This window comes from Helianthus annuus, chromosome 3 (genome assembly GCF_002127325.2).
Source record: "Helianthus annuus cultivar XRQ/B chromosome 3, HanXRQr2.0-SUNRISE, whole genome shotgun sequence".
Lineage (NCBI taxonomy): Eukaryota > Viridiplantae > Streptophyta > Magnoliopsida > Asterales > Asteraceae > Helianthus > Helianthus annuus.
In genome coordinates this window covers 85,232,944-85,250,198 of record NC_035435.2, presented here as the reverse complement: position 1 = coordinate 85,250,198, position 17,255 = coordinate 85,232,944, and the positions used below count along the sequence as shown (strand labels likewise).

The 17,255-nt window shown below is 32.7% G+C and overlaps 1 protein-coding gene across 2 annotated transcripts; it reads left to right on the top strand.

The window, feature by feature from the left end:
• Positions 1–7,040: 7,040 nt before the first annotated feature.
• On the top strand, positions 7,041–15,996 carry LOC110881153 (embryogenesis-associated protein EMB8). Of its 2 annotated transcripts, XR_002559617.2 has the most exons (15): positions 7,041–7,394; positions 8,511–8,600; positions 8,951–9,012; positions 10,659–10,756; positions 11,214–11,303; positions 11,719–11,841; positions 12,259–12,336; positions 12,447–12,532; positions 12,614–12,662; positions 14,108–14,164; positions 14,268–14,398; positions 14,570–14,653; positions 14,735–14,801; positions 15,442–15,554; positions 15,641–15,996. XR_002559617.2 is itself a non-coding variant. In XM_022129511.2 (14 exons), exons 1-14 carry the CDS (start codon positions 7,150–7,152, stop codon positions 15,496–15,498), a joined length of 1,317 nt encoding a protein of 438 aa, XP_021985203.1. In that variant the 5' UTR covers positions 7,041–7,149; the 3' UTR covers positions 15,499–15,996. The 2 variants fall into 2 exon arrangements, 1 of the variants encoding a protein (XP_021985203.1); XM_022129511.2 differs by having other exon boundaries at positions 15,442–15,996.
• Positions 15,997–17,255: the final 1,259 nt, after the last annotated feature.

Genomic DNA, 17,255 nt, shown 5'->3' with positions numbered 1-17,255 from the left:
TTATCTATACATATAATAAAAAAACCAAGGACATTTGTCATCATATTAGACTATGGGGTATGGGGCTTGGGTTGGGGCGTGGGTTGGCTGAAAACGCCTAAGCCACCACCCCGGGGGCTTGGGTTGGGGCGTGGATTTGGGCGTGGCCCCATTGGCGTGGGTTTGAAGCCGGGCATGGGGCGGGCTAGTAAGTGACATGGCAGACTCTCAATGGCCAAACCAAATTCATGCCCCCAACCCAAGCCCCACCATACCCCATGGGCGTGGGTTTTGGTGGTGGGGGGCTCCCATTCCACGTGTCAACAAATGTCCCAACCCAAGCCCCCCATACCCCACGGTCTTAGACCATCTCTTATGGATAATTATAATTTTAATTTAATCTCTTCTAATTAATTATAGATAATCGTCCTACTAAATATTATTTAGTTTAATAATTACTTTTATATTTATCTATCTATTTCAAATTCAAACTTAGTTATCTAATTTGATATTAGAGTAAATTACGATTTTGGCCCATGTGGTTATATCACTTTTAACCTTTTAGCCTAAAAAGGATTTTTTTAAAAATTTGAGCCCTCAACGTCTTTTTTTCTAACCCTTTTGGACCCCAAAGTCTTTTTTTCTAACCCTAGGGTTAGAAAAAAAGACGTTGTAGGCTCAGATGTTAAAAAATTCGTTTTTTGACTAAAAGAATAAAAGTGATATCACCACAGGGGCCAAAATCGTAATTTACTCTTGATATTACCTATATATTTGAACGTTTTGTTTAGTTTGATATCAAATAGTTTCACGAAACTTAAAATAAAATTAACTAATATTATTTATCATTTCTACATTTACAAGTTTTAAATAAATGGTTAAATTTATTGAGACTTCGTTACATTTACAAGTTTTAAATAAAATGGTTAAATTTACTGAGACTTTGTTAACAAATTTTACTACAATATAATAATCTATTTATATCAATATAAATATATATTTATACTATACTATATAATAAAACATTAATGTGTAACACCTATCATTCATTGTAAGCATTTATTTTATGATTTTCTCGCCTCACTTTCAAACTTATCTTATATTAATTAACTAAATAAATTACTAATGAGCTAATATTAAATTTCATCCTACTTTAAATTTTGAATAAAATTCTTCTATTTTTCTAATAAAATATGATGCTAAAATGTAAATTGTTAGTTTAAGATATTCTTAAATAAAACAAATTATTTATCACGAAAACCAAACTTTGTATTAATATATGAAATATTTTTATTTTCATTACTAAAAAAATTATTATATCAATTTTATTACATAATTTATAAATCAATTTGTCGGAATTGGTAACAACATTTTATCACTCAAATAGATATTGATTTGCTTCTTGAATAACATATCTTCTTTTCTAGAACCATCTTCACAATCACCATATTCATCGCGTATCGAGTATTATCCATTAGTATATTGAAAGATATGACTTTATTTATTATTGGTATATAAAATTAGATTTATTAAACCCGTGTAATACACGTGATTTTTTATAGATATACTTTTTTATTATTTACTATACAAAATTACATTTATTCGACCCGTGTAATAGAGGAGGTTTTTTAAGATATAACTTTTTATTATTTGATATATAAAATTAGATTTATTCAATTCGTACAATACACGGGGTTTTTTTAAGGATATATATTTTTTATTATTTAGTAACGGAAATTATATTTATTCAACCCGTGTAATACACATATTTTTAAAGATGTAACTTTTTTGTTATTTGGTATATAAAATTACATTTATTCAACCCGTGTAATAAATGAGGTTTCTTAAAGATGTATTTTTTATTATTTGGTAAACAATATTACATTTATTCAACTCGTGTAAAATAAGCAGTTTTAAAGATATAACTTTTTTATTTGGTATATAAAATTATATTTATTCAACCCGTACAATATGGTTCTTATAGATATAACTTTTTATTATTTAATATATAAAATTATATTTATTCAACTCGTGCAATAAAAGAGGTTTTTAAAAATATATTGTTTTATTATTTAGTATATAAAATTCATTTATTCGACCCGTGTAATACACGAGGTTATAACCTAGTATATTTATGAAAAAAACTCATTTTGACAGGAACCAAAATAAGGTATGAAGTGCTAAAAGACCAATACCTTACCATGTTGACCACATAATTTTGAATACCTAAATTATCCACACAAACTCATCCAAGAATCAATCCTTAACATATAGACACACACATCACAAGTTCATCAGTAAACACTTGTATAAAATCACACTTTCATAAACATAATCATCCAAACTTAACAAAAACTAGAGTTCATCTTATCTAACCGGCGATAAGGTGATTAGCTAGCCATAAACAAAACTAAACAACTAGAATCCATTGAATACATGATAAAGATTAAAAAAAAAAAAAACAGAAATAAGAAATATCAAACTCAGTAAAAAAATCACAAGCATGATCTCCTGTATGCTAGATCTTTGATTTCCAAGCTCTTTCGATCTCCAGTCTTGTTACTCGAATCCAAACAACACCTTTTTCGCTTCTACGGTTGCCCAATTTCATTCTCTAGGGTTTCTTAGCTGCCATATTCCTTTTATAGGCGTTTTTAAGGTTCCGAAAAAGGGTACGACCCGTACTCACAGAGGGTCCACTAGGGTTATGACTTCTATGGGAGTGTTCCTTCTTTCGTCTTCTTCTGGCGTGGGTCATACTCTAGTTCCTGGGTATGAGCCGTACTGGGCTTTTATCTAGCTTTTTTTTTAATCTTCTCAACTAATCTCATTTTTAACCTCGAGAATCCCTCAACTTCAGGATCTGCAAAACACCAAAGTATAAATAATTAACAAATTCTAAGTAAATTTGCAATAAACAACAATAAATGTGAGGGTTTTAAAGAGTAAAATCTATGTGTTCTTTCAGACACATCAGTTTGCATCTTGCTATTGATTAGATTCAAAAGATTAAATGGATTACTAGATGAGTACCCCTTCCACCTTAATTACAATATACAATGTATATAAGACCATGCGTAATGGGCATTATATAGACGTGAAGGCCTTGATAGTACCCCCAACACTGGCTCCCATGGGCGTTATAAGAGCGACATAAAGAGGGAGAAATATTTATAGTATAACGTCAATTAAGGAGAAAAAAATGAAAAATACTGACTAAAATGGTATTAAGAAGAGTTAACCATTACCTATTTTAGAACAGTTCTTATGGTAATGATGTAATGGAAAATACCAACTAATATCTAATTTTTTAAAAGAGCAAATCATCATGTGAGGAAGAGAACACCGAGCAGATGCATGATTTGATTATTTAAGGTGATGTTAGAGCATTCACATCCTAACCATCAAATTATGTAAGGAGGGGTTTTTATATTATAAAGGGTATAAAAAGTGGTTGTGAGTAGAGGAGAGAGAAAATGTTACTGTTCATCTGTATATTTGGGGGGATACTGTTCACCCGTTATAATTTTTTAATATATTTTGAAAGTGGTTGTGAGTGGAAGTTAGAGAAAAATGTAATGACAATATTATTTAATTGAAAGGAGAGAGAAAAAGTATTTGATTTTAGTGGAAATATATTGATATAGGAGTTGTTTTTTAGTGAAATGTATGTATAATTTGATGGATTGGATGTGAATGCTCTTAGGCTTGGCTTTTTAAATCAAAATTTATAACTTTTTGGAAAAGTTAATAATTAATAATGAAATGACTTATTAACTTTTTCTATCACAGAATAGTTTCACTCAAACACTTCTTAACTTTTTAAAAAGTCAATAAATTAATAAATTACTAAAATAAGCAAATCCCAAACTACCTCTACAATCAAACAAGATAGTGGTTGTTTGCTTTTTGTTAGGCTATAGGGTGTGGTCATGACCCTCATGACCACCATGACCTTTCACATTAGTGCCATGTAACCCACCTCTAATCAACCATCCAAAACCACTACCCTAAGGGTGTGCTTATGACCCAAACCACTATCCCCTTATTTATTTTAATTTATCTTTGTCTAAAGAAAAATGAAATGATTTGTTGAAAAATGGAAAGGAAGACCATGGTTGTCATGGTTTAATTCGTGCAAACCATGGTGGATAAAGCAAGGGGTTGGTGTATACTTCCATTCATGTTCCTAAATGACGAATCATGTCTCAACCATGACCCACACACTCTTTAGCCTTATGTGGATGAATTCAAAACAACATGAAAAACACTTTGAAGGCCGTGAAAAACTTATTTATTAGTTTTTTTTTAAATTGATTTTTTACATTTAACTCAAAAGTTTTTCATCTTATGTAGTTTTAACTACACAATTTTTTTAACTTTAACAAAAAACTTTTCATTATTTGAAATTTAACCTTACAATTTTTTTTTACTTTCAACTTTGGTCTGCTATACTTTTCATCTTTTGCAAATATTTGTTTTATGTTTCATTCTAAATTTTTCAAGTTAACCGACGCAACATGCGTGTGTGGCGATTTTACGTTTCATTTTATGTTTAGTTTAAAATTTTGCGAGTTAACACAACGTAACGTGCATGTGTGCTTCAACATTTTTACGTCTATTTTTCCCCATTTGACAGATTCGTCACAATGCACGTGTCCTAGATCGACTCAGCGTTAGTGGTCACTGGTGATGGTGTGACATTAGTGCTATTTGACACGGTTTTACGCTCCCACCGCAACGCAGGGGCCTTAATTCTAGTTATTTTAAAATAACACATGGTATTTTTTAGTATGCTAGAATTTTGAGACATACCGCGCGTTACGATGACAAAGTCGAGTTTGTGACATCGTTACACGTGTAACGATGATGTTATTAACGTGTAGTGTGCGCACGTGACATAAGTAATTATAATTTTAATTTTATATATATTAATCTATATATTATCTAATAATTTTGTTATAATTTTATATAATAATAATAATAGTTATTTTATAAACATATAAAAAATTAAATAAAAAATATATAAACAAAAGCTCGTTTAGGCTCGCGATCCGGCTCGAGTTCGATATATGAAGCTCAGGCTCGAGCTCGTTATATGGGATTTTAACAGGGTAATTTTTAGTGGTGAGTGTTTCACGGTTCCGACCCGCGAGAACCTTGGACCCAATCCACGAGAACCTCGGACCCAAACCTTTTTGAATATATGGACCGGTTCCTGGTGATTTATATGAATTTTGGGTCAGGTCGGTTCCGACTCGGTGGTTCTAAGATAAGAGCTACAATAAGCGTTTGTATTTTAACTACAACGTATAAAAAGCATAGAATTTATAGAAATGGTCCAATAGATATGTATTGTTAACGCAAAAAATAAAACAATACTCTTTTTTCGTCTCTTCGCTATTCTTTTTTAGTATTATTGTAATCGATTTATAATGTTAATACAATATTATAAAAATATTATTTTTAAGAATAACAATGTGCTTTTCGTGAAATATTTTCCAGCTAGATGTCTAAATATAGATGCGATATATTATAATATATATATATATATATATATATATAGTATATCCAAATTTGAAGTATATATATATGATGTTATTAACGTGTAGTGTGCGCACGTGACATAAGTAATTATAATTTTAATTTTATATATATTAATCTATATATTATCTAATAATTTTGTTATAATTTTATATAATAATAATAATAGTTATTTTATAAATATATAAAAAATTAAATAAAAAATATATAAACAAAAGCTCGTTTAGGCTCGCGATCCGGCTCGAGTTCGATATATGAAGCTCAGGCTCGAGCTCGTTATATGGGATTTTAACAGGGTAATTTTTAGTGGTGAGTGTTTCACGGTTCCGACCCGCGAGAACCTTGGACCCAATCCACGAGAACCTCGGACCCAAACCTTTTTGAATATATGGACCGGTTCCTGGTGATTTATATGAATTTTGGGTCAGGTCGGTTCCGACTCGGTGGTTCTAAGATAAGAGCTACAATAAGCGTTTGTATTTTAACTACAACGTATAAAAAGCATAGAATTTATAGAAATGGTCCAATAGATATGTATTGTTAACGCAAAAAATAAAACAATACTCTTTTTTCGTCTCTTCGCTATTCTTTTTTAGTATTATTGTAATCGATTTATAATGTTAATACAATATTATAAAAATATTATTTTTAAGAATAACAATGTGCTTTTCGTGAAATATTTTCCAGCTAGATGTCTAAATATGGATGCGATATATTATAATATATATATATATATATATATATATATATATATATATAGTATATCCAAATTTGAAGTATATATATATACACACACGTATGTTGCTCAAAGGTATTTACATGTATGTATTTGTGACAAAACTAAAAGGCAAACACACCACAGACAGACTGAGGTATATCTTATTACATAGATTTGGATTACTAGATTACGTTTAAGTAGGTATATGCTAAATGTATATTTGTTTTATGATGTATGCATAATTGATTCGTATAATGTTTAGAGTGATGAGAATGATAAAAACGTTATTAAAAGTCTAAAACATAAGCCAGGAAATGAAAAGTGACTTAAAAAGGAACCTCATAGGCTATTGGTGGAACTATGCGAACAAACATGTTAAAAGAATGAGAAGATGTAACCATTCAAATGTCTAATACATAAAACGGTTCTCGCTCATCATCAGACTATTTACCCGATCCATCAGAACCTCTAGGATCCGAAACCACATAGCCTTCTAAGATTTGGTTTATGGTTCTCGGTTTCATTAGTAAAAAGGTATTCGGTTCTAGTGGGTCTAAGTCAGGTCGGGTTGGCTCTGACCCTTTGCCTAGCCCTACCAATTTTAAATAGTTCACAAACGGCTTGACATCGTTTACATCCCATTCATTCAATAACTATAATTTTCCTATCAATTTATATGTTATTAAATAATATCGAAGTTTGATGTCACAACGTAATAAAATATAGCGTTTTAGAGTTATACTCTATAAAATAAAAATAATAATAAAATAAAAACAACTTCCACATAAAGAAACAAGATGATTGTTGTTGAAGCTCAACTCATCCACACTTGTTGACTAATCAACTTCCTACATATTTCCCTCCTTATTTCTTCTCAACACAACCAACCGTTTTTCACCGACGATCGGATGATGGAAAGCGTCACCGGAGGTTCTATCTCGCCGTACAAGCTTTTGTTCCGATCCCTAACTCTCATACCTATCTCTCACTACCTTCTGCTAGCGTTTCTTGTTTCGCTTGTTTACGTATACAATCTACTCGAAGTTCATATCATACAGGACTTTTTTAGCGGTGGTTCTGTGTCGCTGACGTTTCATTCATCATCCGATTTGTATAGAGAGGTTGTTTCTAAGTGTCAGCTGCTTCATGGAAGGTTAGTTAGTTAGACTGCTATAATTTTCCGAGAGGGTGGGCCGGGTCGGGTTACTACGTTTTTGTTATTTGGGTTATTTATTTGCAGGTGATCCCGGGTGTCCGGACCATTGGGCGTTTTGCGCCATATGGGTTTTTTTTTTCTTTTCTAAAATGGGTGTACTGGGGGGATGTGGGATCGTGAACGTTATGTCAAAATTGGTTTAATAGAATTAAATAAAAAACATCAAAAAAAAAAAAAAATGATATGGCCAAACAAAAAGAAGAATACCGGTCATTGACCAAACATTTCGAACAAAGGCGTTAAAAAAACACGTTCAGGGCCATTTTTTTGAAAAAAATGCCAGGGGGCGGTTTCAAAGCGCTGGGGCGTTTTTTGGGGAAAAATGCCCAAAAACCCTCCACTACGGGTGGTCTAAGTCTAATGGAACAAATATATTATAATCTTAAGTTAGTATTGATTATTTAGTGATTATTTTTTCGAGTTTGACTTAATTATGAAAATTGGTTATTATTAAGTGAACTTTTCTTCTACTTCAAGTTAATTTGAAACGAATAATCACTAAATAATGACTAGGATTCATATATGCATCATTTGGCTCACTTAATTTTAAAGAAATTGGACATTTGTTAAAAGTTCACAAGATTGGACTACTTAGACCATGTGTAGTGGTAATGCCCCTACCCTTGGTCGTTTTGTGTCATGTGGCAGCCCAATCAGCAATGGGGCATTATGGGGCGTTTTCTAAAATGGGTGTAGTGGGGATGTGGGCATTGTGGTGTAATAGAATTAAATAAAAAGAAACCATAAAAAATGTTATTGGACAAATAGAGCGTGGAAACAGGTGATTGGCCAAAAGAACTGAAGCAGGGCGTTGAAAAAAAAAACGCCAAAACCAATTTTTTTGAAAAAAACGCCCAGGGGGTGGTTCTTGGGCGTGGATTTTGAAAAAAAACGCCCAAAAATTATACCACTACGGGTGGTCTTAATGAAAGTTGAGTGACTTTAGTCGAATGCTTTGGTTACTATTGCGTGAAGTTTTAAATGCAAGATCTCTAACTCAAATCAGATTACCAAATTTACTAATTATAGTTTTTGCATTCCATGCTTTTGTAGATACTTGGCTACTCCTTGGCTTTCGAGTCCCCATCTTCAGACTATCTTGCTGAATGTTATAGTGAAGATTCCTAGTTTCAGCTACAAAAGGTAAAAGCTTACCTTTGTCAATGAAAGAAACTTGGTCTTAATATTAGAAGATATGATGTGGACATCACATCAATACGGTTAGATCATATGCTTGCTGGTGAATCTCATTAGCACATAAGTATTCTAACTGTGGGTAGATCATCTTTATATCATCAATGGGATGAATACTACTACACAACATTATAGCTGTTGTATGAAGTCTTTTAGTATTGTCGATGGATTCGTGATTCATCGAATTAGTCTAAAGGATCTCAATCAGATTAATGAATCGACACCTGTGTCAAAGATAACCAACCAACCAACCCTGCACACTAAAACTAGCTTGTGAAATATTGTTTTTCATTTTTCAGAGAGATATTTCGCACTTCAGATGATGGAACAATTGCATTGGATTGGCTGATGACCTCTGATGGTAATGACCCTTTTTCTATACTTTGTCCTTTCAGATAAATCACACTAATACGGTAATGCGATAAACTTATTGTGTTGATCATGCTACTAGTTGTTATACATAATGGTATAAGAGAATTTACATGAATATCTAGCAGCTTAGCCATTTTAGTCCCTGAGTTTTTGTCCAAATTGTCATTTTAGTCCAAATAGTTTTTTTTTTCTTCTCTGGGTCCCTAACTTTTCCGTTTTCTTGCTATTTTGATCACATTGCCTAACTTAGTCTAAAAACCAGGTTATAATCAGGGGTATTTTTGGCATTAAATTATTATGAGGTTTATAAATTATGTTGTAAACTACCCCTGGTTATCACTACACAACATTTATGCCAAAAATACCCCCTGGTTATTACCAGATTTTTAGACTGAGTTAGGCAATGTGATCAAAATGGCAAGAAAATGGAAAAGTCAGGACCCAGAGGAGAAAAAAAAAACTATTTGGACTAAAATGGCAATTTGGACCAAACCTCAGAGACTAAAATGGCAATTTACTCTTTAAAAAGATTCAGATGCGTTTGCCAACTAAAGATGCCACATTCTTTGTTAGCATTCATTTCTCATTTTAAGTGGCTGTTTAGATTATTTAGAAACTGGATTTGAGTTAATTGTTCAAGAACTGGCTACCTTTTGTATGATTAAATATTATTCTATATATAAGTTTGCAACTTTTTTGTGCATTATCACTTGTACATTGTGCTTTGTGTGTTTTTAAAAAAAAAAGTTGATTTTTTTTATTTTTAACTCAAAGGTTTTTACTTTTTACAATTTTAACCCTACATAATTTGTTTTTTAACTTTAACCCAAAACTTTTTATTATTTGCAATTTAACTTCACAACTTTTGTCACTTATATTTTTCATCTTTCACAAATTTTCGTCTTATAGTTTTAAATTTTTCGAGTTAATACGACGCAACGTGCATGTGTGGTTCAACGTTTTTACCTCTATTTTTCCATGTTTGACAAGTTCGTTGCAACACGCATATCCTAGGTCGAGTCAGTGTTGGTGCTCGATGACGGTTGTGTGACATTAGTATTATTTGACACCGTTTTACGTCCCGCCGCAACGCGGGGTGTGCTTTGCGGGGTTTTCAAAGAAAAAATGTTATGCATATGGGTGTCGTAACGTTGGTTTTGGGGGTTTTCCAACAAAATTGATTTTTTTTTACTTTTCACCCAAAAGTATTTCATAAATTACTTTTAACTCAAAACTATTTGTTTTTTTTTTACTTTTAACCCAAAACTTTTTATCTTTTGCAATCTATCCTCATAACTTTTTTTACTTTCAGCTTTGGTACTTTATAGTTTTCATTTTCCGCAAATTTTTCGCTTTATGCTTGGTTCTAAATTTTGTGACTTAACACATCGCAACGTGCGTCTTTGGTTTAAGGTTTTTATGTTTCGTTCTAAATTTTGTGAGTTAACACGACGCAACGTGCGTGTGTGGGCGAATGTTTTTACATCGTCTATTTTTTCTCCGTTTGACAAGTTTAACATAACGTGCGGGTCCTAGATTGACTTAGTTATAACTAAAAAATCAATCCTAGTTGTATATAACCCATAACTATAAATATCAAGAACTTGCTAATAATTATTGTTTTTTACTGTCTAGTTTCTGAGACAAGCTTTCAAGTCAACGGAACCAATGCGGTTGCTGATATACCTCTTGTGATAGTGGTTCCTGGCTTAACAAGTGATTCTAATTCCCCTGTAAGTTTCTCCAATAAATAGAATTTTATCAGTGACTTTATAAATCCAACCTAAGTACAAGTACAGATAACATTGATATGAAAGAGAGCCTGTAGTTGACATAAAACTCGTCTTAAAAAGCAACAATGTGTAACATGAGTGTTATAGCAGTTGCAGAACCTAGTTATTTCACTAAGACAGCTCTACGATAAATAAAAATATCAACTTTGAGACTACTCTTTCTTTTTTTAAATTGGTCATATATGAAATTTGGAATGAACACATGTTATAAGTGTTATGCAAAGATAATGGAACGTAATTTAGGACTTTTACATAATTACTAGGAGGCAAAGTCTACCGTAGATTTTTTTTTTTTTTTTTTTTTTTTTTTATACTTATGACAGGTTTTTTATCATCTTGGGGATTTTAATACTTTTTTTCTTTTAATCTTCTGTATATTTTATGATACGTATGCCAGTACATTAAGAAGATTGCGTACGATATGGCAAAACATGGATGGAATGTTGTTGTAAGCAATCACCGAGGGCTAGGAGGCGTTCCACTCACTGTAAGTATTTACTATATCAAGTTACTTATTCAAATTCGGTTTCGGATTAAAATCCGGTGAGTGATTTATTCCTTGGGCTAGACAAAGTTGCACCTAGTAAAATTGTAATATAATAGAAGTGCAAATAATTTTCCTAAATATAGATCAATTTGGGTTGGTTTATATCTCCAACAGATCAAATGTTAAAATTTTATTACTTAGCTAAAATGGAAACGCGTCAAAATGGTTGAAAGTCAGCTAATGTTATTTAATAAACTAATAGTCTATAAATTTCAAAATAAATGGACAATAATATGTCAGCAGGTCCGCTCAACCCAATATGATCGTTTTACCTTGACCCGTTTTGACCAGTTATCCAACCAGCCCGTTCTGGTAAATTCCCTGCAACTAACAACTTTGTTGTTTGCTTGTGCAGTCGGAGTGCTTCTACACTGCAGGAAGATCAGTTGATTTAGGCGAAGTAGTTAATCATATTCATCGCAAACAACCCGAAACTTCCCTTTATGCTGTTGGAACTAGCCTTGGTGCCAACATTCTGGTATTATTGATTATTCATTAATCATTACTGAAGTTTGATCGTCAAACATATTCGTCAGTCACGAAAAAGGAACAAAAAAAAAAAAAAAAGAAAATTTGGCTTGTCTTGATTATAATAAAGAAATCAATGGCAACTATCCATGAATGTTGAAATGTTTAACCGTTTCTTCTTCTGGGTCATACATCTAATGTTAACTTTCAATACAAGACGTTGTCTTAAACTTCGGTCACTAGTAGAAAAAACACCTTTCTTGACGTGCATTGCGAGTCATAAAAGGGTACTTATGACATGCCAAAAAGTGTCGTTGAAGGACATGTCATAAAAATAACATGGCACGCGTTTGTGTGTCATCTTTTTATGACGCGTGTTTATGACCACTTCTTTAAGGGTTTTGATTTATAATGATTGATCTTGCAGGTAAAGTATCTTGGTGAGGACGGTGTCAACGTACCTCTTGCTGGGGCTGTATCCATCAGTAATCCTTGGGACCTTTTGGTTAGTGCTTTTATGGATATATTCTTGCCCGTTATTAATATCTGATCCATACACATGAACATGAATTTATATTTTCTTCATGTACCATTATTTACCTCTTGCTTTGGCAGATTGGTGACAGATTCTTCACACGTGCGATTATGCAGAGGTTCTATAATAGAATTTTAGGGAGTTCCTTAAAAGGGGCTGCCAAATTGTATGTATTCTAATTCTTTACTCATCACCTTTTAATTGAGACATTCCGATTTCAAGTTTGTAATTATTGAGTTTCTTATAGGCATCAGGAAACGTATGCTCGCCTTTCAGATTGGGAAGGAATTGAAAAGGTAATCCATTCTTGATTTTTATATAACTGTCATTTGTATTAAAAAAAGGTAATATGATTATGAAGTGTGTAAAAATCCTAAAAAGATGGCATTTCTAGTCAATGTGTTTATACCATACTCTCTTAAAAAGGTAATATATTGTTGTTGGATAGCATATATTTTCATTATCTGTGTCTCAATAAAAAGAGTTTGTGTTCGACTGTTCGTCAAATCCAGTTCACGTTTTGTATAATTAAAGGCTTAGATGTAGTATAATATATTAATATCTGTAATCTCCAATACTTACATATATACGTATATACATAAATTAATGCATACATACATAGTTTAAACTCATTATCATACTTCTTTAAAACTAAATAAATAGTTTAATAGTAATCCAATAGAAAAGAACCTAACATAATATTTCGTTAAAGAAACAATATTGGATTGATTAAAAGAATATAGACCATTAATTAAAGAATGAAACAAAATAAACCATTCCACGAATTATTGCCTTATTGGATTGGATATTTATTCTGCATAGAAATTCAAAGAACTGAACGTAATATGTAATAAAAAAATTGAATTGATTAAAAAATAAATTATTAAGGAATAAAAAATAGATAATTGATTAATCTAATAGAAAAATAAAAAAAAAAGTTTAATAAGTTAGTTAAAAAAGAAAAAAGGCAATCACAAAACAAACAAATAACACTATTTTGGTAAATAGTATTTATGGAACACCATTTAGGTAAATATTTTTTCCCTCAACACTAGTATGGGAAAAAACTCAGATCTGTTATGAACCACCCTTTATTGCAAGAACCACGAGAACCAGTGTGAACACATCCAAAAATACCTAAAAAAAATAAAAAACACACAATTTTTTTTAAATCGCTACTTTTCGTCCCAAAAAAACATTTTTTTTGGGGGGACGAAAAGTAGCGATTAAAAAAAAACAAACTTTTTTTTAGCATTTAGTTGTGGGGTTTAGCTTTATAGTTTAGTTTTTAGCGGGGGGGTGGGGGGGGGGGTTAGGTTTTTTGGTGGGGGTGGGTGTTTAGGTTTTGGGTGGTGGTGGAGTGGGTTTATTTTGTTGTGTTCACATTGGTTCTCGCAATAAGAGTGATTCTCAAATGAACTCTACCCTACTTACATATATATGTGTGTGTGAGAGAGAGAGGTCTTTCAATAGAGAACCAATTTTCAGTAGCCAATGCGTGAAGATATGAACACTTGTACCTGTTGTTTTAACTGTGATACATAAGGCGGTTATCTAACCATATAACCGTCTCTCTTTCTCTCTCCTACTACATCTGACCAGCACTATTTCACTAAGTACATATGTTTATGTGGTTCTATACTCAAAATTGGTTATGTATTGAACGTGCCCCTATATAGTATATGCATATGTCACAGAATTACTAGTTATGATGAAATAATAACTTGACATGCTGATGCAGTCCCGCACAATTCGAGATTTCAATGATCATTCTGCTCGAATTGCTGGAAATTTTGAGGTAACACCCCTCTCTTATGTATAAATTTAACTCGATAAAATCTCTTATGCACACAATTTTCGCACTGATATACCTACCAATAATACGATCGTTTATCCTCCAGTCAATTGATGCGTTTCATAGATGGGCTAGCAGTGCCCGTTTGGTTCACAACGTGTCGGTCCCACTTCTCTGTCTCAATGCCATTGATGATCCTGTCTGCACAGATGAAGCCATTCCTTGGGACGAGTGTCGGTATGAAAATATACATTTTTTCCTTCGTTTATTTTATTTTGCGAAATTAACAATCTTAGTAAACATAGCCTTCCTACTGCAATCACTTACTTAAACTAATGTCTTACAAGAACTTAATTTATGTATGGTTGCATAATATCTTTAGACTGATTTGGTATGAACTATTTACAGGAAAAATAAAAATGTTGTTCTTGCTACCACGCAACACGGAGGACACATTGCATTTTTTGAAGGAATGTCTGGAAAGAGCTTGTGGTATATTTCTTATTATCGTTGATACGTAAATACAAAAAAATGTTTATCAACAATCACAAGTAAGTTTTATATCTTTTGCAGGTGGATAAGGGTTGCAGAAGAATATCTTTCTAATCTTCATGCAAGCCCGACGATGAGCAAACAACAGGTACACATGGGTGATACTATACTTAGTTTTAAGATAATACGATTCTCGATTTTATTATACAACATTAAAAAAATTAATGAAGTCATCCTCATCATACTCAGTAAATCCCACCAATAGCAAAGCAAAGGTAGGGTCTGAGGAGTTACCTCTACCCCGTAGGAATAGAGAGACTGCTTCCAGTGAGACCCCCGGCTCGATAGTAGTTTTGCATCAAGCCTTGGACATAATGCACATAACACTCAACAATTGGGACAAAGACCGATTAGTGCATGTACCCTTTTGTCTTTCAGCTATCAACGCCACCACATGATGCATGATTAACCGTCCTCAGCTTTTAACGTTATTTTCACGAAATTAATAAAATAACGTTAAAGTTAGTGCACTTTCACTTTTGCCCCACGATGACCCACACATATATACATTATATGCGCATACGGCAAGCGGGGCGTAAAAAAAATAATGAAGTAAATTAGTTATTTGAAATTAAAATAAAAAAAGTTGGCTGAACAAGATTTAAACAAAAAGTTTGCCCCTCCGACCATATTTAACTTCCAATTAATCACAAAATTGTCACCGTGTCAATCATAACCATTAAATTGATTCGATGAGTGATCCATATATCCTGATGTTGTAATAACAGATGCAAAAGTTTAAAGAATCGGATTCACTATCTCGAGACAACAAGAAATTAGTCTAGCTTCGGACTACTCGGTTCAGTTATTTTCTGGCTTCAGTTCATCTGTACATCAAGCAGTAAGTCAGTTCAATGCCTGTGAGATATTTCAGCGTTGGTTCTTAGTCGAAAAGCTCGACTTATGAACATTAAATTGTTCATGTAGATTGGCGTGGTAGTTTTTTAAATTGTACCCGGGAAAGAAGCTGTTGTTGAAACATGTGATTGTGAGGACCTCTACATTCTTCATTTATGTTGTCAGAGACATTTTTACTTTTGAATCCTTTATTAATTACGACATGTTTGAATCCAAAATTTTATGAAACTTGTTCGTAGAAGTCTAGCGCGAGTCCTGTATAGTAAACATGGGCGATCCCACATCGGAGATCATGCTAAGTTAATGATTTGGTTATTTGTAAGTCATTAGTCAATCACGGACCCATGGATATTTTTCATGGGGGACGGAAATTTGTATTAGCCGGTTGTCTACCACTAAGTATTAAAAAAAAGTCCTATTCTATTCGGGTTGGATTGGATCTGGTTCGGATAGTTGACAAAGAACACACAATTTAAGAAATTTGGAACCGTCAGTTGTCTATCACTAAATATCGTCAACAAGTCCTTTCTATTATTCCTTATTTACGCTCTCAATGTCAATATGTGGATAGTAACATTTTCTGTTAACTTAGAAAGAGGTGGATCACTGTGGTTATTACGAAAGTTGCTTCAAGCCTCTCCTTTCCCTTTTTGCTACTATTATCGGTTCACATCTATACTTGTAAAAAAAATTATACATAATAAATTTAATACAATTAATGTATTTTAAGAGCAATAAACGAATTCCAAAAAAAATTAAAGAGTTAATTATTGTTTTGGTCTCTGTGGTTTGTCAAAAATCACTATTTCAGTCAATTAGTTTAAAAATTGCGATTTCAATCCCTGTGGTTTCACTTTCGTAACCATTTCAGTCCACCTCGTAACCATTTCAGTCCCTGTACTAACAGATAAAATGGATTGAAATGTTACGAAAGTGAAACCACATGGACTGAAATGGTTACGAAAGTGAAACCATAGGGATTGAAATCGCAATTTTTAAATTAATGGACCGAAATAATGATTTTTGACCAACCACAGGGACGAAAACAGTAATTAACTTTATACCCAATTTCAAGCCGTGTTGTTTAAAATTGATAAGTTTTGTACTTAATGTTTTAAAATCGTGTATGTTATATACTTTAGCCCTAACCTAGTTTGTTTTCAGTTAAATCAAATCATATAAGGGTATAATTGTCCTTCCACCACCACTCTTCCTCTCTCACCCCCTTAATGAATCAAGGTCGGTTGTGAAGAAATCGAAGAGAGATAACACCAAAGGAAACTTCGTAGTGTTTTTTTTAGGCCGGAGGGTGTGGAGGGTGCCACCCTGCCACCTCACCACCAATAGCGCCATAGGGGCCCCACCACCCATACCCACCATGTTAAACCGGGGCGCCATGGATGTGTCGCTAGCATGGTAACGAGCCAAAATTGGCATTTTCGTGGATTGTTTGGTCAAATGTTACCATTCAACGGTAACAAACATTTAAAAAAAATTAATTTCAAATTTTATAAATTACACCTATAAATACCCCACTTTTTTCCATAGTTTTTATCCCTTCTACCTGAATCTTTATACAAAATCTCTACACTTTTTTATATAATCACATAATGTTTCCCAACAACCAAAACCCATGGGATCCGACCAATTCGTTTTGGCAAATGTAAGACCCTTACTTGATTTA

Coding starts and splice junctions, on each gene's coding strand:
- LOC110881153 (XM_022129511.2), top strand. CDS start 7,150: ATGATGGAAAGCGTCACCGGAGGTTCTATCTCGCCGTACAAGCTTTTG. Junction 11,304..11,718: donor TAGGAGGCGTTCCACTCACT/GTAAGTATTTAC, acceptor TTGCTTGTGCAG/TCGGAGTGCTTCTACACTGC. Junction 11,842..12,258: donor GCCTTGGTGCCAACATTCTG/GTATTATTGATT, acceptor TTGATCTTGCAG/GTAAAGTATCTTGGTGAGGA.